The 16,158-nt window shown below is 42.7% G+C and overlaps 1 protein-coding gene across 1 annotated transcript in view; it reads left to right on the plus strand.

Annotated features, from left to right (window-relative positions):
• LOC310929336 (nesprin-2-like) overlaps positions 1-12,401 on the plus strand; it is a gene marked incomplete at its 5' end in the record, with an annotated part of 50,174 nt that extends 37,773 nt beyond the window's left edge. The window contains 12 exons of the mRNA XM_083892058.1: positions 435-572; positions 654-848; positions 1,907-2,222; positions 2,742-2,845; positions 2,931-3,063; positions 3,151-3,362; positions 4,124-4,315; positions 5,032-5,157; positions 5,304-5,495; positions 6,042-6,116; positions 10,919-10,947; positions 11,617-12,401. Of these exons, the coding sequence (XP_083748184.1) occupies positions 435-572; positions 654-848; positions 1,907-2,222; positions 2,742-2,845; positions 2,931-3,063; positions 3,151-3,362; positions 4,124-4,315; positions 5,032-5,157; positions 5,304-5,495; positions 6,042-6,116; positions 10,919-10,947; positions 11,617-11,827 (1,923 nt within the window). The 3' untranslated portion in view covers positions 11,828-12,401. The remainder of the gene's footprint in view (positions 1-434; positions 573-653; positions 849-1,906; positions 2,223-2,741; positions 2,846-2,930; positions 3,064-3,150; positions 3,363-4,123; positions 4,316-5,031; positions 5,158-5,303; positions 5,496-6,041; positions 6,117-10,918; positions 10,948-11,616) is intronic.
• Between the last annotated feature and the right edge of the window lie 3,757 nt (positions 12,402-16,158).

Below are 16,158 nucleotides of genomic sequence, written 5' to 3' on the forward strand. Positions count from 1 at the left end.
AAGTTAGTAAAACCACTCACTCTCCCACACCAAAGGCCATAAAGGAAATCAGTGATTTTAGCTCACAGGGACACAGGAGCTGCTGGTCTACTGCTGCCTCGTGTGGTCACTTTGTGTCACTGAGTGAAGTCTAAAGTGATTATTTTAAAAGCCGAATTTTAGCAAGTAAGACATAGTAAGTCAGTGATGGAGGCAGCAGTGGATCAACAACTCCTGTGAACTCCTGTGTGCTGTGATGTTAAAATCACTGGTTTACTCTATGGGCTTTGGTGTGGGAGAGTGAGTGGTTTATAAACTTCAGTTTCCCGTTGTTAAAGTCTGTCTAACAGTGAAGATAAAGCACATTTCTGACTTTTAACTGAATGTAAACGCTTCAAAGTGTTATTTCCAGATGAAAGCAGTGTTTTTACCGTCACGTTGTTGTGGTTCTGCAGCACTTCACGTCTCAGAGAGAAGACTTTGAGGGAACTCGTGAGGGGATCCTGGTGTGGCTCACAGAGATGGACCTGCAGCTCACCAACGTGGAGCATTTCTCTGAGAGCGACGTGGAGGACAAGATGAGGCAGCTCAACGTACGTCTGACTTCTTCATCATCATCATCGTTGTTGTTATTATCTTGTGTGTGTGATGGTGGCGTGCTGCTCCCTCCTCAGGGTTTCCAGCAGGAGATCACCCTCAACACCAACAAGATCGACGCCCTCATCGTGTTCGGGGAGAACCTGATCCAGAAGAGCGCTCCGCTGGACGCCGTGCTGATCGAGGACGAGCTGGAGGAGCTTCACTCGTACTGTCAGGAGGTGTTCGGTCGAGTGGCTCGCTTCCACCACAGACTGGTCAACAGACGCCCGGTCAGTGCTGCCCTCTGTCTGTCGTCTGTTCACGTGTTTAATGATATGTCCAGAACACCTGGAGGGCTTTTCTTTTATCTGCTTCAAACGTTCACACGGACTCAAAGAGGAAACGATGACTGTATATTATATTTTTATTCTTTAAAGGTTAGAGAGGTCAACAAAACCCTTTCAGTCTTGTTAGCATGTACCTTGAGCAAATGTTAGCGAAATAGCTCCAAACGTTCATTCGAATTCATGGATTTCTTGTTTAGATTGAAGTGACCAACAGTCAAAGTCTTGGTTGCATCTAAATCTACATTTTGTTGAGTCTGTGATTTGTGGAAAACCTTCATAAGGAATCTTCATAAAACTGGTGAAAACATTAATTAGGACTCAAAGATCAACTGATTACTATTATTTTGGTGGTTTGTAGTTTTAAAAGGTCAATGTTCACTTTCATGGAGTTCACGTTTACATTGAAGTGACCAACAGTCTTGGTGGTATTGAAAAACTAAATGAAGTGGGTGTGTGTGTGTCCCAGGAAAATCCTCCAAGGAATTTCTTGGGACACACACAAACCCAGCGGTCAAAGCTATGCTAGGCTATCAGGCTAAAGTTTGTGAATGAAAACCATCCAAATGTGGTGCTAATGTTAGCTTGGATTCACTATATTGAGGTGGTTAAGATGTTAACCTTTCTTTGGTTTAGATATCACATAAACTCCTCCACTGAATCATTCCAGAGTAGGTCCAAATGTTCACTTGGATATTAGGACTTGAAGGTTAAGGTTGCTCCTCTATGATGTCACCATATCTCAGGAGCAGAAAGAGCAAACAATCATTTGTTTTGGATTGTTGACGCGTTTTCTTAAGAACATTTGGAGCAAATGGTTTGAAAATTGTTCCAAACGTTCACTTGGATTCAAAAATCAGTGGATTCATGTTGGTTGAAGCTCAAAGGTCACTTTGGTCTCATGTAGTGAGTGGAATTTTTTGGAGACACCGTGAAAGGATTTCCTCTAATGTTGTTGTATTTGAGGACATCACAGTGTTGACGTCTCCTGTGTTTGTGTTCAGGTCCTGGAGGAGGACCAGGATCTGTCAGACCAGGACACAGACCTGGACGAACACCCGGATCTGACCGAGGGGTCTGCATGGAAAGAAATGAGGAGGAGGAGGAAGGAGGAAGAAGAAGACGTTCCAGCGGTGGGCGGAGTCTCGGGCGGACGTCAGGTCATGTGCCACCTGCTGGCTCCTCCCCTGGAGCGGTCGGGGAGGGAGACCCCCGTCAGCGTGGACTCTATCCCACTGGAGTGGGACCACACGGTGGACGTGGGGGGGTCGTCACACGAGGAGGACGACGAGGACGTCACCTTCTTCAGCGCTCTGTCTGGTAAGACCAGGACGTTCATGACTATGGTGGCCTGGGAGGTCAAACTGTGTGTGATGTTTTTATTTTGTATTGTTATATTTCTTGGCCTTTTTATCTGTATTTTGTTTTTCCTTTCTTTATTGGTGGATCGTAAGCAAGAGTTTGTGTGTTTGTACACAAATGGCAAATCATTGTCCTGAGAAATCAATGAATATATCATTTTCCAATGTTTTGGGACTAATTTCATTGATTGTAGTCTATGTATATGTTTGTTTTTGTGCTCTGTAATGACAGTAAATGTAATATATGTAGTGTAAGGACTTTATAATGGTTAAAATAAATAAAATATAAAGGTTAGACAAAGAGTTTGTAGCTTCTAGGAGCTGTTAAATGTCAGATGCTGAAGTTCAGCTCCTGAAAATGTTGATTAATGATCCTGAAAATGTTGTTTGTGCTCTGTTGTCTTTTTTAAAACCTTGTTTATAGTTTAGTGACTTTTATATTTGACATACTGAGTTGTTTTTAAACGTCTTTTCTCAGTGAAGTCGATGACAGACACGCCCAGCTGGCACCAGCCCGACTCTCCACACAGGAAACGACTGCCCAGAGGGAGCTGCAGTACACCGTACCACCAGCAGGGCTACGTAAGAACACACTCACACACACAGGGACGCGTGTATGTTGTTATCACATCATCACAGGTGTAGTAACGTGTGTGTGTGTGTGCAGGTGAAGCTGATGTCAGAGTGCAGCGGCAGCATCAACAGCGTGAAGAGAGTCAAACTGATGCTCAATGACGAGGAGGAGGAGCCAGAGGAGGCGGGGCTTACCAGCAGCGTGGCCGAGCGACATGGCAGCACAGGTACGACACAGAGATCCTCTCTGCAGAGAGATGTGTCACTGTGTGTGTGTGTGTGATGTCTCACTCTGTCTGTGTGTGTGTGGTCAGGTGTGATCCAGCGCTGGGAGCTGCTCCAGGTTCAGAGAGTGGACGCCGCGTCAGACGTCAGTGAGGACGCGGTGCTGTGGCAGAAGGTGAATTCTGACCTGTGTGATGTCACTTCCTGGCTGCAGCAGCTGCTGCAGGAGCTGGACGAGCTGCAGAGAATCCCAACGTCCACCGACATCAGAGATGTGGAGGAGAACGTGAGGAAGCTGAAGGTGAGAGTGGACGCTGTTATTGTGTTATTATTATTGTATGTGCTCATGAGAAAGACACCAAAAAGAGTTAATGTTGTGGTGAAATGGACTAATTTCATGTTTCAAAATCAGTAACAGGAGTTTTTCTATCATGCTGACTGTCAGATGTTGGTCATTAAACGGCCACAGAAGGAACTGTTATTTGATTATTTTCTGTAGAAAGAAGAAACACTGATGTTTTGTAAAGTATGAGGAAAGAAACAGCTAAAAAACATGTGAATAATTGTAGTAAATGATGTGAGACGTGTGCAGTGACAGAAATAATCTGATTCGGTTAAATGTAAGTGGTATTTCACAGTAGCAAAAGGTTCAGAGGTCGACAAAACATAGGGAACGTACATTTTAAGGACTGAGTAGAAATGTAAACGTAAAAGATGGTGAAATGTTACTCACTGTATAATAAACATGTCTCTGCAGAAAGTAGCATGAAAAGGTGAAAATATAGGCTTTATTGACCTGGAAACTTTAAATTCAGATTGTAGTTTGAAAGTAATTGGAGCTCGGAGAAGAAATAAATGTTAGAAAGTTGTTGTGAAAGAGTGAAGGTGCTGAAAAAGTGTCTTTTGTTAATGTTCTTCATCATAAGAACCATGTTTCAATCCAGAATAATTACAATTATATAGAAATGAAGTGAAAACTGAGTCAGTAATGTAAATTTACTGAGAATGAAAGTGACTTTATGAAGCTAAGCTCCGCCCCCTCTGTGTCTCTGCTGTGATCAGGTGATGCAGAAAACCTTCAGCAGCTACAAACGTCTCATGATTTCCGTCAACATCAACGCTCGTCATCTTCCGAGCAGCGACAGCAGTGACCTGCAGGAGGCGCTGAGCGTGGCCAACGCGGGCTGGACTCAGGCGTGTGTCGGCGTGGAGAGCTGGGGGTGGAGCCTGCACACGGCACTGATGCAGTGTCAGGTCAGACACGACGAGTCGAACACAGACCCAGTTTGTGAATGGAAATGAGAAGAGAAGTGTGATTATTAGAATGGATTTGTCTTTCACATGTGGGAAAATATGACTTCCTGTTAAGCCTCAGAATGTCTGTGTGGACTGTTTTGTTGTCAGAGAAGTTCTTTTGTATGATTTACATATGTAAATATTGTATTTGCCACACAATTCATACATGAAGAAAATGAGTGCAGGGCTTTTCATGGTCAAAGTCTTTAAAATCATATTTATTACCTGTGATTGTTAATGTTTACCATGAAATTCCCCAGTGAAATAGGTCTGTAAGTGAAGATTATTTGCACAATCATTTATTTTCTGGATGAATGGAGGAAAGGTTTGGTCAGAAAATGTTGATCAGTGCATGTCAAACCTCTTATTTGTCTTATGTTGTTTTTGATGGACTAAGGAAAGTCGAAAAAAATCACATTTAAGAAGCTGAAACATCAGATGAATGTGTTTTAAGATTTTTGTAGAGATGGAGTAATTGTTTGAGCTTGACAGTAAATAGGTGAAAAACTCAGAAATGAATTAGGTTTGTTGGTGAAAAGTAAAAAGTGCTGTAAATGTGGTGTTTTAGACAGAAACTTCTCACACACATTAGTCAGAAGATCAGGGGGAGGAGTCTTGTCTCTCAGCTCGACTGTGACCTTTGACCTCTGACCCTGCTCCTGTTGTTTGTTCAGGAGTTTCATGAGAGTCTTCACTCTCTGCTGCTGTGGCTCGCTCAGGCTGAGAAGAAGCTTCACGCCGTTAACGTCAGTGATGCTGCATCAGGCTGTGATCTGCTGAGTCACAGAGACGCTCTGATGGTGAGTCAGCGAATCAACTAAGGATCTGTGTGGGAATAGCATGATGGAATGTGATGTAAAATGTCAGATTAACCATATATAATAAATAGTTGAATCAGTGATGACGTGTCTCTGTCCCCCCCCCCCCCCCCCTGTGGCTGCTGCAGGAACTGCAGGGCGACCTGCGAACTCGGCAGCGTCAGGTGTTGTCGCTGCAGGAGATTTCATCACAGCTCCTCCTGGAGGCCACGAGTGGCGACAGCGTGGAGGCCAAAGAGAAAGTCCACGTCATTGGCAACAAGCTCCGCCTCCTGCTGCGACAGACGGATGCTGAGCTGCATGCTCTGCAGCAGAGAGCGGTACGTCAGCGAGGGTTTGATACAGGAAGTGATGCGTTTGGGAGATTTGGGTCAAAGAAAGTCATGCAGTTTGTGTGTCTGTGGTACATGGATTTAGTTTGATTGTGTTAATAAAGTGGTGAGAAGTGTTTGTCAAAGAGTGTTTGTCTGTAAATGGTGTCTTTTTGTTGTGGAGCAAAAAACACAGAAAGCAATGAAGAAGCTGGGAAATGTGATGTCAGTGTAAAGAAGCTGATTCACTTTGAGTCTGGATGATGTCATTAATGCAGCCTTTAAAAAATATAATAAGTGTGTGTGTGTGTGTGTGTGTGTGATGCCCATGTGGCAAAGGAAATCCAAAGTTTTTAATGATTAAACATTAACAGTGAAAGTCAGGTGATATATAGTCAAAGTAAAGATGTGTGAGTGAATTAGAGGGTGGTCTGTGCTGAGTCGTCGCTCTGTAGTCGAGCCTCTGACAGGAAGTTGTGGTCTGGTGATGATGATGACGATGATGGTGATGATGAGGTCAGAGGTCAACAGTTTCTGTTTGTTTGTTTGTGACAGGAAGTGACCTCCAGCTGGTGTGAGAGGGACAGCGTCGGTGTGGGACGAGTCAACAATGAGCTGCTGCTACACAAGGTACACACACATGCACACACACACGTGCACACACACGCACTAATGCAGTGTGTAACATCAGTGTAGCTAAAGCTGAGTGTGAGGGTGGGATAGTGTTCAGTGTTTTACAGCCACAGAGACCAGCGGTGACTCTGTGGTCCATGTGTATTTCAAACGACTGTGAGTTGTCGCTACTTTGTGCAATAGTAGTGTTTTGAATGGGCCCTGAAAGCTGTGATGAAACACTGATGCTGGTATGAACAAGATGAGGATTTGTTGACACAGAAGAACCTTGTGAAACTTAGCTGAGCTGCAAGAAAGTGGAGCCAGAGTTTGACTGAATCCTTCTCCTGTTGCACAAACGCTGTCTGCAGTCGCCGGTGTTTTCCTCCCAGTCAGTCATGACTGTGATGCCTGTGAAATAAGTCAATCTTTATTTGTATAGGCCACAGTTTACAAAACAGAGTTTCTGTCACGGGATTTCACAGGGTTGGTAACATCCTCTGTCCTCAGAGCAGGGTGAGGAAAAAGGGTAGAAGCCTTAGGGAGAAGCACAGGTGAGGGATCCACTCCCTGGACGGACAGACGTGCAGTAGATGTTACCAAAAACATACAATACAAAATGACAAACAGTAAAAAGTGTAAAGTCTTTAAATGCCAGGATCATCTGGATCACTGGGTTTGTCACAGCCTGTAGTGAAGACCGTTGTGGTCAGAGACTTGAAGATGACGGAGTCTTCTTTCCTGTCCTGACCTCATGTCGTTCACTGGTGTCAGCAGAACTGTAAGAGATTAAACATCAGTTAGTTTTGAGCTACATCTCATGGGGGTACATTGGGTAAGTGGTGAGGGTTGAGAAATCGAGGACGGGGTAGAGAAAGTGCGGCTCGTGCAAAGTCTGTGTGCTCATTCTAAGTGCATGATGGGAAATTCCCCCAGCAGTCTAAGCCTATGGCAGCATAAGATAGACTATTCTAATCAGGACATACCTGATCTAGCTTCGACTATAGTCTATGTTAAAAAGGTAGGTTTTCAGTCTCACCTTAAAGGCAGAGACAGAGTCAGACTGTCTGACTGAAAGCGGAAGTTGGTTCCACAGGAGAGGAGCCTGGTAGATAAATGTTCTACCACCGATTCTACTTCTAGTAATTTTAGGAATAACCAGTAGACCTGAGTTCAGGGAGCACAGCGGTCTATTCAGTTGATATAAAGTGATTAAGTCACAAATGTAAGAAGGTGCCTGATTATTCAGGGCCTTGTATGTGAGTAGAAGTATTTTAAAATATATTCTACTTTTCACTGGGAGAAGACAGGAGTTCTATTATCACGTTGTCTGGTTCCAGTCAGTATCGGTGCTGCTGAAGGCTTCTCAAGGACTTACTAGGACATCCAGACAGTAAGGAGTTACAGTAATCCAGCCTAGAGGTTATAAAGGCGTGGATAAGTTTCTCAGAGTCTTGTCGTGATATAATTTGTCTAATTGTCTTAATGTTGCGAAGGTGGAAGAAGGCTGTTCTACATATATGCTTAATATGTTCATCCAGTGATAAATCCTGGTCAAACAGGACTCCTAGGTTCCTTACTGTAGTGCAAGGGACTGAAGTGTTACTGCCCAGGTTTGGAGTCTAGGTTCTTATATCTTTTGGCCTGAGGACCATGATCTGAGTGTTTTCTGTGTTAAGCATCAGAAAGTTCAGAGTCATCCACGTCTGTATGTCTATGAGACAATCCTGGAGTTTTATAGATGGGTTTGTGTCGTCCTGTCGTACAGATACATGTAGCTGGGTGTCGTCTGCATAACAGAGAAAATCTACAGTACAGACCAAAAGTTTGGACACACCTTCTCATTCAAAGAGTTTTCTTTATTTTCATGACTATGAAAATTGTAGATTCACACTGAAGGCATGAAAACTATGAATGAACACATGTGGAATTATATACTTAACAAAAAAGTGTGAAGCAACTGAAAATATGCCTTATATTCTAGGTTCTTCAAAGTAGCACCTTTTGCTTTGAATACTGCTTTGCACAGTCTTGGCATTGTCTTGATGAGCTTCAAGAGATAGTCACCTGAAATGGTCTTCCAACAGTCTTGAAGGAGTTCCCAGAGATGCTTAGCACTTGTTGGCCCTTTTGCCTTCACTCTGAGGTCCAGCTCACCCCAAACCATCTCAATTGGGTTCAGGTCCGGTGACTGTGGAGGTCAGGTCATCTGGCGCAGCACCCCATCACTCTCCTTCTTGGTCAAATAGCCCTTACACAGCCTGGAGGAGTGTTTGGGGTCATTGTTCTGTTGAAAAATAGATGATGGTCCAACTTAACGCAAACCGGATGGAATAGCATGCTGCTGCAAGATGCTGTGGTAGCCATGCTGGTTCAGTCTGCCTTCAATTTTGAATAAATCCCCAACAGTGTCACCAGCAAAGCACCCCCACACCATCACACCTCCTCCTCCATGCTTCACGTGGGAACCAGGCATGTAGAGTCCGTCCTTTCACCTTTTCTGCTTCGCACAAAGACACGTTGTTTGGAACCAAAGATCAAATTTGGATTCATCAAACCAAAGCACAGATTTCCACTGGTCTAATGTCCACTCCTTGTGTTCTTTAGCCCAAACAAGTCTCTTCTGCTTGTTGCCTGTCCTTAGCAGTGCTTTCCTAGCAGCTATTCTACCATGAAGGCCTGATTCACACAGTCTCCTCTGAACAGTTGTTCTAGAGATGTGTCTGCTGCTAGAACTGTGTGTGACATTGACCTGGTCTCTAATCTGAGCTGCTGTTAACCTGCGATTTCTGAGGCTGGTGATTCGGATGAACTTATCCTCTGCAGCAGAGGTGACTCTTGGTCTTCCTTTCCTGGCACAGTCCTCATTTGAGCCAGTGTCTTTGTTGCGCTTGATGGTTTTAGCGACTGCACTTGGGGACACTTTCAAAGTTTTCCCAATTGTTTGGACTGACTGACCTTCATTTGTTAAAGTAATGATGGCCACTCATTTGTCTTTACTTAGCTGCTTTTTTCTTGCCATAATACACATTCTAACAGTCTATTCAGTAGGACTATCAGCTGTGTATCCACGTGACTTCTGCACAACACAACTGATGGTCCCAACCCCATTTATAAGGCAAGAAATCCCACTTATTAAACCAGACGGGGCAAACCTGTGAAGTGAAGACCATTTCAGGTGACGACCTCTTGAAGCTCATCAAGAGAATGCAGAGAGTGTGCAAAGCAGTAATCAGAGCAAAAGGTGGCTACTTTGAAGAAAGTAGAATATAAGGCGTATTTTCAGTTGTTTCACACTTTTTTTGTTAAGTACATATTTCCACATGTGTTAATTCATAGTTTTGATGCCTTCAGTGTGAATCTACAATGTCAATAGTCATGAAAAGAAAGGAAAGTCATTGAACGAGAAGGCGTGTCCACACTTTTGGTCTGTGCTGTATGTTGTGTTTCCTGATAATGTTGCCTAATGGCAGCATGTACAGGGTAAAAAAGAATAGGTCTGAGCCTGGAACCCTGAGGAACTCTGTAGTTAACCTTAGTGAATATGGAGGATTCGTCGTTGATACTAACCAACTTCAATCTGTGTGATAAATTGGACTTGAAGCAGACGAGTGCAGATCCTCTAATTCCAACATAACAGCAGCAGAAATGAGTGTTTCACAGCTTTCGGGGGTTGTTTGAATGAAGACATTAGCATGAATTAGTGAGGAGTTACGATGATGTGAAATACACATGTGATGTGGTGTCACTGCTGAGGTCTGAGGCTGTGAATGGGTTTAAGTGAAGGTTCAGGTTAAAGTAAAGTCAACAGGAAAGTGTTCAATCCACTGCATAGAATCGTAATCCTTCCGTCCTGGTGGACACTATGAGTACTGCAAGCAGACAAAGTCATGTGGTGTAAACATAAATGTTCCTATTGAGTGTCACAGTAAGAAGAGTTGCCTGTACAAAGTGAAAGTGTTTAGTGTTTAGCAGTCGTTTATCGAGTGCAGTGTTTGTGAAGTGAGTGGAGTCTGTGCCGTGTTTTAGATGAAGCTCTGCTCACACATACCTGATTCCAAAGGTGTCTTGTAGTGAAGTTCTGGAGAAGCTTGACAACGAAGCATTCAGTAGAATCAGGTGTGTCTGAGCAGGGCAGCGTGTAAAACATGGCACGGGAGTCCTGAGGAGCGGAGCGGAGAAACGGTCCAAAGAGGAAAATGTGCAAATACACCCAAAAAAGTCACATTTAGAGCCTGTATAATAAAGACTTACTGTCACTGAGGGAAAACATGAGACATGTGAGCAAAGCATGGACAGAATGACTGTGGAAGGCAAACAATTGAAGAAATGTTAATGTCCTTCAAACATTTCCAATGTGTTGAGCTCATGAAGTAAAAAGGCATTTTAGTGCATACATTAAATGTTATTTAGGACATGTTAGAGTAATTGTAGTGATGATAGATGAATCCCAGCTGCTGCTCCATGTGGTTAGGGTGGACTCAGGCCTAGAGTTAGCTTAGCATCAACAAACATGACATAATGTTAGTGCTGTGAGCTGCTTAAAGTAGGAAATACAGTCAGAAATCTTGGTAGCATAAAGTGCTGAGTGAGCAGCTGAAAAGAGTGAAAGTGAACATTATGGGGTTAGTGTGTGGGGTTTGCTGCAGGAGAAGAAAAGTTAGGCTAATGTTGAGCTAATGGTGTGAACATGTGCTAGGGTTCAAAGGAAGCCTGAAGTGAGTCAATGCTTTTCAGAGCAAATGCAGTGAAAATGTAGCAGAAAGTGTGTGAATTGTAGTAGCTCACGTGTCTGAAGGCTCGTCTGTTGTGTGTTTCAGAGCGAAGACGTTTCCCAGCCTGAGAAAAGGTAAGACCTGCAACGGTGGAACACGATTTCAGTTCAGACCTGTGAAACGAGGAAATCCCTGCCCGGCTGATCCTGGCAATTCTGCAGGGCGCCTACAGTCTTTGACAGTCTTTGTCAGTCTTCGTCTGTCGCCGGCTGTCGCCTGAGAATGCCCTTTTTGTAGAAAAGCCCACAAACACCAGACTTGATTGGAATAATTACAGACACCTGTGTTCTGCTGCTGCTGCTCTCTGTGATTGTGAAGAACCGTGACAGAGGAACACGTCACTCAGACTCATGACCTGGTTCAACTGACCATTGACATCCACTCTCTGTGTGTGTGTGTCACAGCACAGACACAGGAGGTCATGGTCCTCTGCTGCCTCGTGTGGTCACTGAGGCAGCACTGGTTCAATCACTCCTGTGTCCCTGATGTGGGACCCTGAACCAGGGCTTTGCTAACTTCAGTCGAGCTGAACATCGACTGAAGTTAGCTGTGAAACATGAACACACGTCCATGTGCTGAGGTTCAACTCAGAGTCAGTGTTGACTCTGAGTTCAACCTCAGCAACAATAACTGTTCAACACAATAACTTCAGCCACAACAACAACAATGTTTCCACATTAACATTTATTATTACAGTGACACAAACATGACACTAACTGTTGCTCTGTGTCGTTCTCTCACAGACACACAGACTCGTCTCCTCCTCATCGTCGTCCCTTCCTGGTCCGTGTCCTCAGAGCAGCGTTCCCTCTGCACCTGCTCTTCCTCGTCCTCCTCGTCCTCACGTGTCTCGTCCCCGTCGCAGAAGACGACTTCAGCTGCACGACGTCCAACAACTTCGCTCGCTCCTTCTACCCCATGCTGAGATACACCAACGGACCGCCGCCCACATGACCACACACTGCTGCACACACAAGCTACAAACACTTGACCGTCACTTTGTTTGGTTACAAACAAACTTGTAACATTTAAACACAACTCTTAACCCACTCTGTTCAGGACTTCTCTGCACAACTAACACCAACACAAACAATCATGTCCTTCAAACATTCTATCAACTTTGTTCTTACAATCAACACATTAAACATAACACTGATCCTCACACTAAAGCTTCACTGCAGCTTCTCTTACACACTCTTTAGTTACATTGTCTAAGTTCACACACACACACACACACACACACACTCACTATCTACAAATGGTTACTTTAAAATAATTAATATTACACTCAACAACAAACACGTTTCAAGAAAACCAACACATTGAACATTTTCAAACAAAGGCCGTTACTTTATTTCAAACTTACTCATCTTCATGTTCACATACAACAAACTTCAACAACAACTACAAACAAAGACTAAATACACAACACTAACACAAAACAAACATTTCCTGTAACTACATTTAAATCAAACAATGACAAACTCACCACAGCAGCAGCATCTTCTTCTTCTCCAGCTCCACTGACTCTCACAGACAAACACAGGTGAAGCTTCTCACTCTCCTTTAATCACCTTCACTGATCACTGACTCAGAACTGCTGTGTGCAAGGGGGCGGAGTCAGGACTGCTGTGTGCAGGGGGCGGAGTCAGGACTGCTGTGTGCAGGGGGCGGAGTCTATCTCAACTCAAAGACACAGATGAACCAAACAAGCACTCTGGCTAATTCTCACTGTCACAAATGATTCTTCACATGTTTCACCTTTGTTATCTTCTTACATCAACTTACAATATTACAAAACAGTCACACACACACACAAATGACTGCACAATTATGTCAACAGTTTTCATTTGTACAACATCAGACTGAGCTTTGTTACAATCTGTGAATTACACGATTCAAAACACACATGAAAAAACACTCACACAGCTTTTTAACATAGTGTCACACTAACACTTTCCACTGTGGACGACAAAGATCAACATCTTTATTTTAAACACTCATACATTCATTCACCTTTACCTTCAGCCACAAACACATTCCTGTCTCTGCAACAGCTTCTCACTTCTCAACCACAGACAACACAAACCTCTGACTTAATGTTGACGACTAACAACAACAACAACAACAACAACAACAACAACAACAACAACAAACAACTGTTACTAATCCACACCACTCACTACATCAACACTTAAGCCCAATTTAGACTTTTGCGTAAAGTGCTAGTCTGCGTTGACGCAGAGCCTGTCTCAGAGCCTCTGCGTCGTCTCCAACTGCACTAAATATTTTTTGAGTGTCCGTCACTCCATCAAGGGACAACGGAGACGACAAGAGCTGCAATTGGTCCTCAGCACAGGCCGAGCTAAACTGCTCTGTGCCGGCTCTCAGTGAGCACCGAGCGTCCACAGACGCGGAGCTGATCCCCGCCAATAACACCACTGCCAAACTATAACTACGTCATATCTTAATACACACAGCACATGTTTAGACTCTAAATGACCAATTTCTCAACTCAACTGCGTTCCGTCACAGAAAAGTGAGAAACAGCTACTGTTTCAACAACAACAACAACAACAGTCTTTCTCTCTCTTTCTCTCTCGGACGCCATTACTCACTGTAACCTGAAGCACAACAACCTTGCGCAGCGACCCCTACTGATCGGGCAGGACATTGCACCGCGTGTCTGTCACTACGACACAGAAGTATGAAGGCTCGAGGCGTCTCCCTGGTGACGTAGACAGATAACGCATACAGATAACGCATTACGCAGTCAGAGAAGTATAATGTGGCCTTTAGGGATGTTTGCCTTCTCATCTCAGTTTCAGACTTCACAAACTAACCACTGCAAACTCTACAGGTGAACTTCAATTCTCCTTCTCTGAACCTTTCAATGCACGTGTTTCACTGTTCAATGTCTCAGTTCTTACTGAATAACACACTGTTCTTTAACAACAACAACAACAACAACAACAACAGTCTGACTTTGACATCCAAACAGTCGTCTCCATCACAACATTCAACATTTAGCCTGAGACCAAGACAACACTTTCAAACATATCAACTTATTGACATGTTTTCTTAGCTCTGCTTGGACAAACATTGACTTCCTTCACTCCTGATTCCTTCTGCTTCATAAGTCCTGCTTTCACAGCACAACATCACTGTTGCATCAACTTCTCAGACTAGTGCAAGTTTGGGAAAAAGCTACAGAACCAATGACTGTTTTTCATTTACACAAACTGGAAAACCAAGACAAACGCGTTCATTTCTATCATCACATTCACTCACTTTCACAAAGTCCAGGCGAGCGTTGACGTACATTTACAAACTTAAACTGTCCACATAATTCTACATCAACTTCTCTGTGATTTTCTTTACACTTCAACTCAAACATCACTTACATCAAATATGTGAAGAATCATTTCAAACAGTGCAAACTTACCCAGAATCCCCTCTGCTCATGAGGTCAAGTCCTGCAAACACAAAACATTACATTTACTTCATGTTTCTCTCTTGTCACAAATGTAACTGCGTGATTTTACCTCAACATCTCTTCTTCCCTGACATCAAACTGAAAACATCAATGTTTTTAAACGTAAACAATCACTTATTAAATTGTAAATAACCGCGACAAAAACAAACAGACGACAAACGTTTGTGTAAAGTTTGGATTTATTTTGTCAACACTTATTTATGGCATGTACAGATTTGTCAAAAACACAGACAATAAACTGCTTTGTTTGACAAGTTTTTTTTGGCTGCTGTGTTTTCACTGTAATCTCAGGCTAATCTCAACAAATAATCCAGGTTTAGACATTGTGTTCATGCAAGTATAATCCACAGACATCAGAACAGACAGTGATTATCGGGAATAATCTGCCACTAAAGCTGAATTTACAGCAACGCTGTTTTCACGGACATTTACTAAAAATTTTGGAAAACTTTTACTTTGGAGACAAAACGTAGTCACAGTTTCACCCTTTTACAAACTGTTTTTTCTCACATTCTAAACACTTTAATTGACATTTACGCATTTTGTCCACATTATTCTTTCATATTTTTCACTGAGTCACTGCCGTTTACAAACAGATGTTACACTCAGGCCTTTAAGCACTACAAATGTCCCATTGAGGCCCGTTCACATTGTTCACATCACAACTACCATCTACTTTACATTTACAATTTAGTTTTTTTGCCAGGTTAAAATCTTTCACATTTCATTAAGTCACACAAACAAATCTCAATGACAGAACAATATTTTAAAGTCTTCAATTTCGTTTAAACCATTATTTTAACTAAGCACATTTTTGTCCCCAGGAAAAACAGTGTCAGCATTTCACTACAATCATTGCTGCTGTTAATCATAGACTTCAGTCAACCATAATTATTCTACCTCTTTTTGGTCACTTTGCAAGAACCACATTAAATTAATTGTTACTTTATTTTACTGCCATGTAAAATACTTATTAATTTGCATTTGACATTAACAATTAGGTCACATGTAAGTGAAAAATCACCTCAATGAAATTACTATATATCATTACATATTTCACAAAACAATTTCTTTTTTTGGTCCTTAGTGCGACAAGTGTCACTAACATTAGAACCGTTCTTAAAATGGTTCCTAACGACTTCACGTCCAATTTTTAGTCATTTCAAACAACTAACTAACTCGGAAAAATTGCATCGTTTGTTTCTCTACTTCTTTCAATTTTAAATTCACCCGAGTTGAACAAAAACCACCGTGATCGCGTAAACTCAGCTTTAGTTTGACCAGAAAATTCGTAAAGAAAAACATATTCTTTTTTTTTAACAGTCATTTAGTACAAAAAACAAAAGGCCTCGACGGCTGCTGCTGCTTCTCCACGTCACTGACATTTAAAAGTTTTTTTTTGTACAAACAGTAGAAAAAGTCATGGGCCAACAAAACAAACGTCGCCCCCGTGTGGACTGAACCCGTCATGGTGCCTTCAAATGTCCACGTGGTCGTGAGACAAAGTCCGTTTGGAAAAACATCACGAATGGACGTTCTCCTAAAAGTGCAAATACTTTTTGCTCTAAATTTCACTACATATATATATTTGGTTTGTATTTCTTTGATTTCATCTTTGACTTGAAGACACCACGAACATCGTCCCCAGAGCGCAACACGAACAACATACAAATACCAGATCATATCAAAAAAAGACGACACATTTGACTGGCAGAGGTTCAGCGGTGTCCCCGGAGGACACGGACTGTAGTGCACGTTCACAGGAAATATTAACACACACTTAATAAAC

The sequence above is a fragment of the Microchirus variegatus genome (genome assembly GCF_963457635.1).
Source record: "Microchirus variegatus genome assembly, chromosome: 7".
NCBI lineage: Eukaryota > Metazoa > Chordata > Actinopteri > Pleuronectiformes > Soleidae > Microchirus > Microchirus variegatus.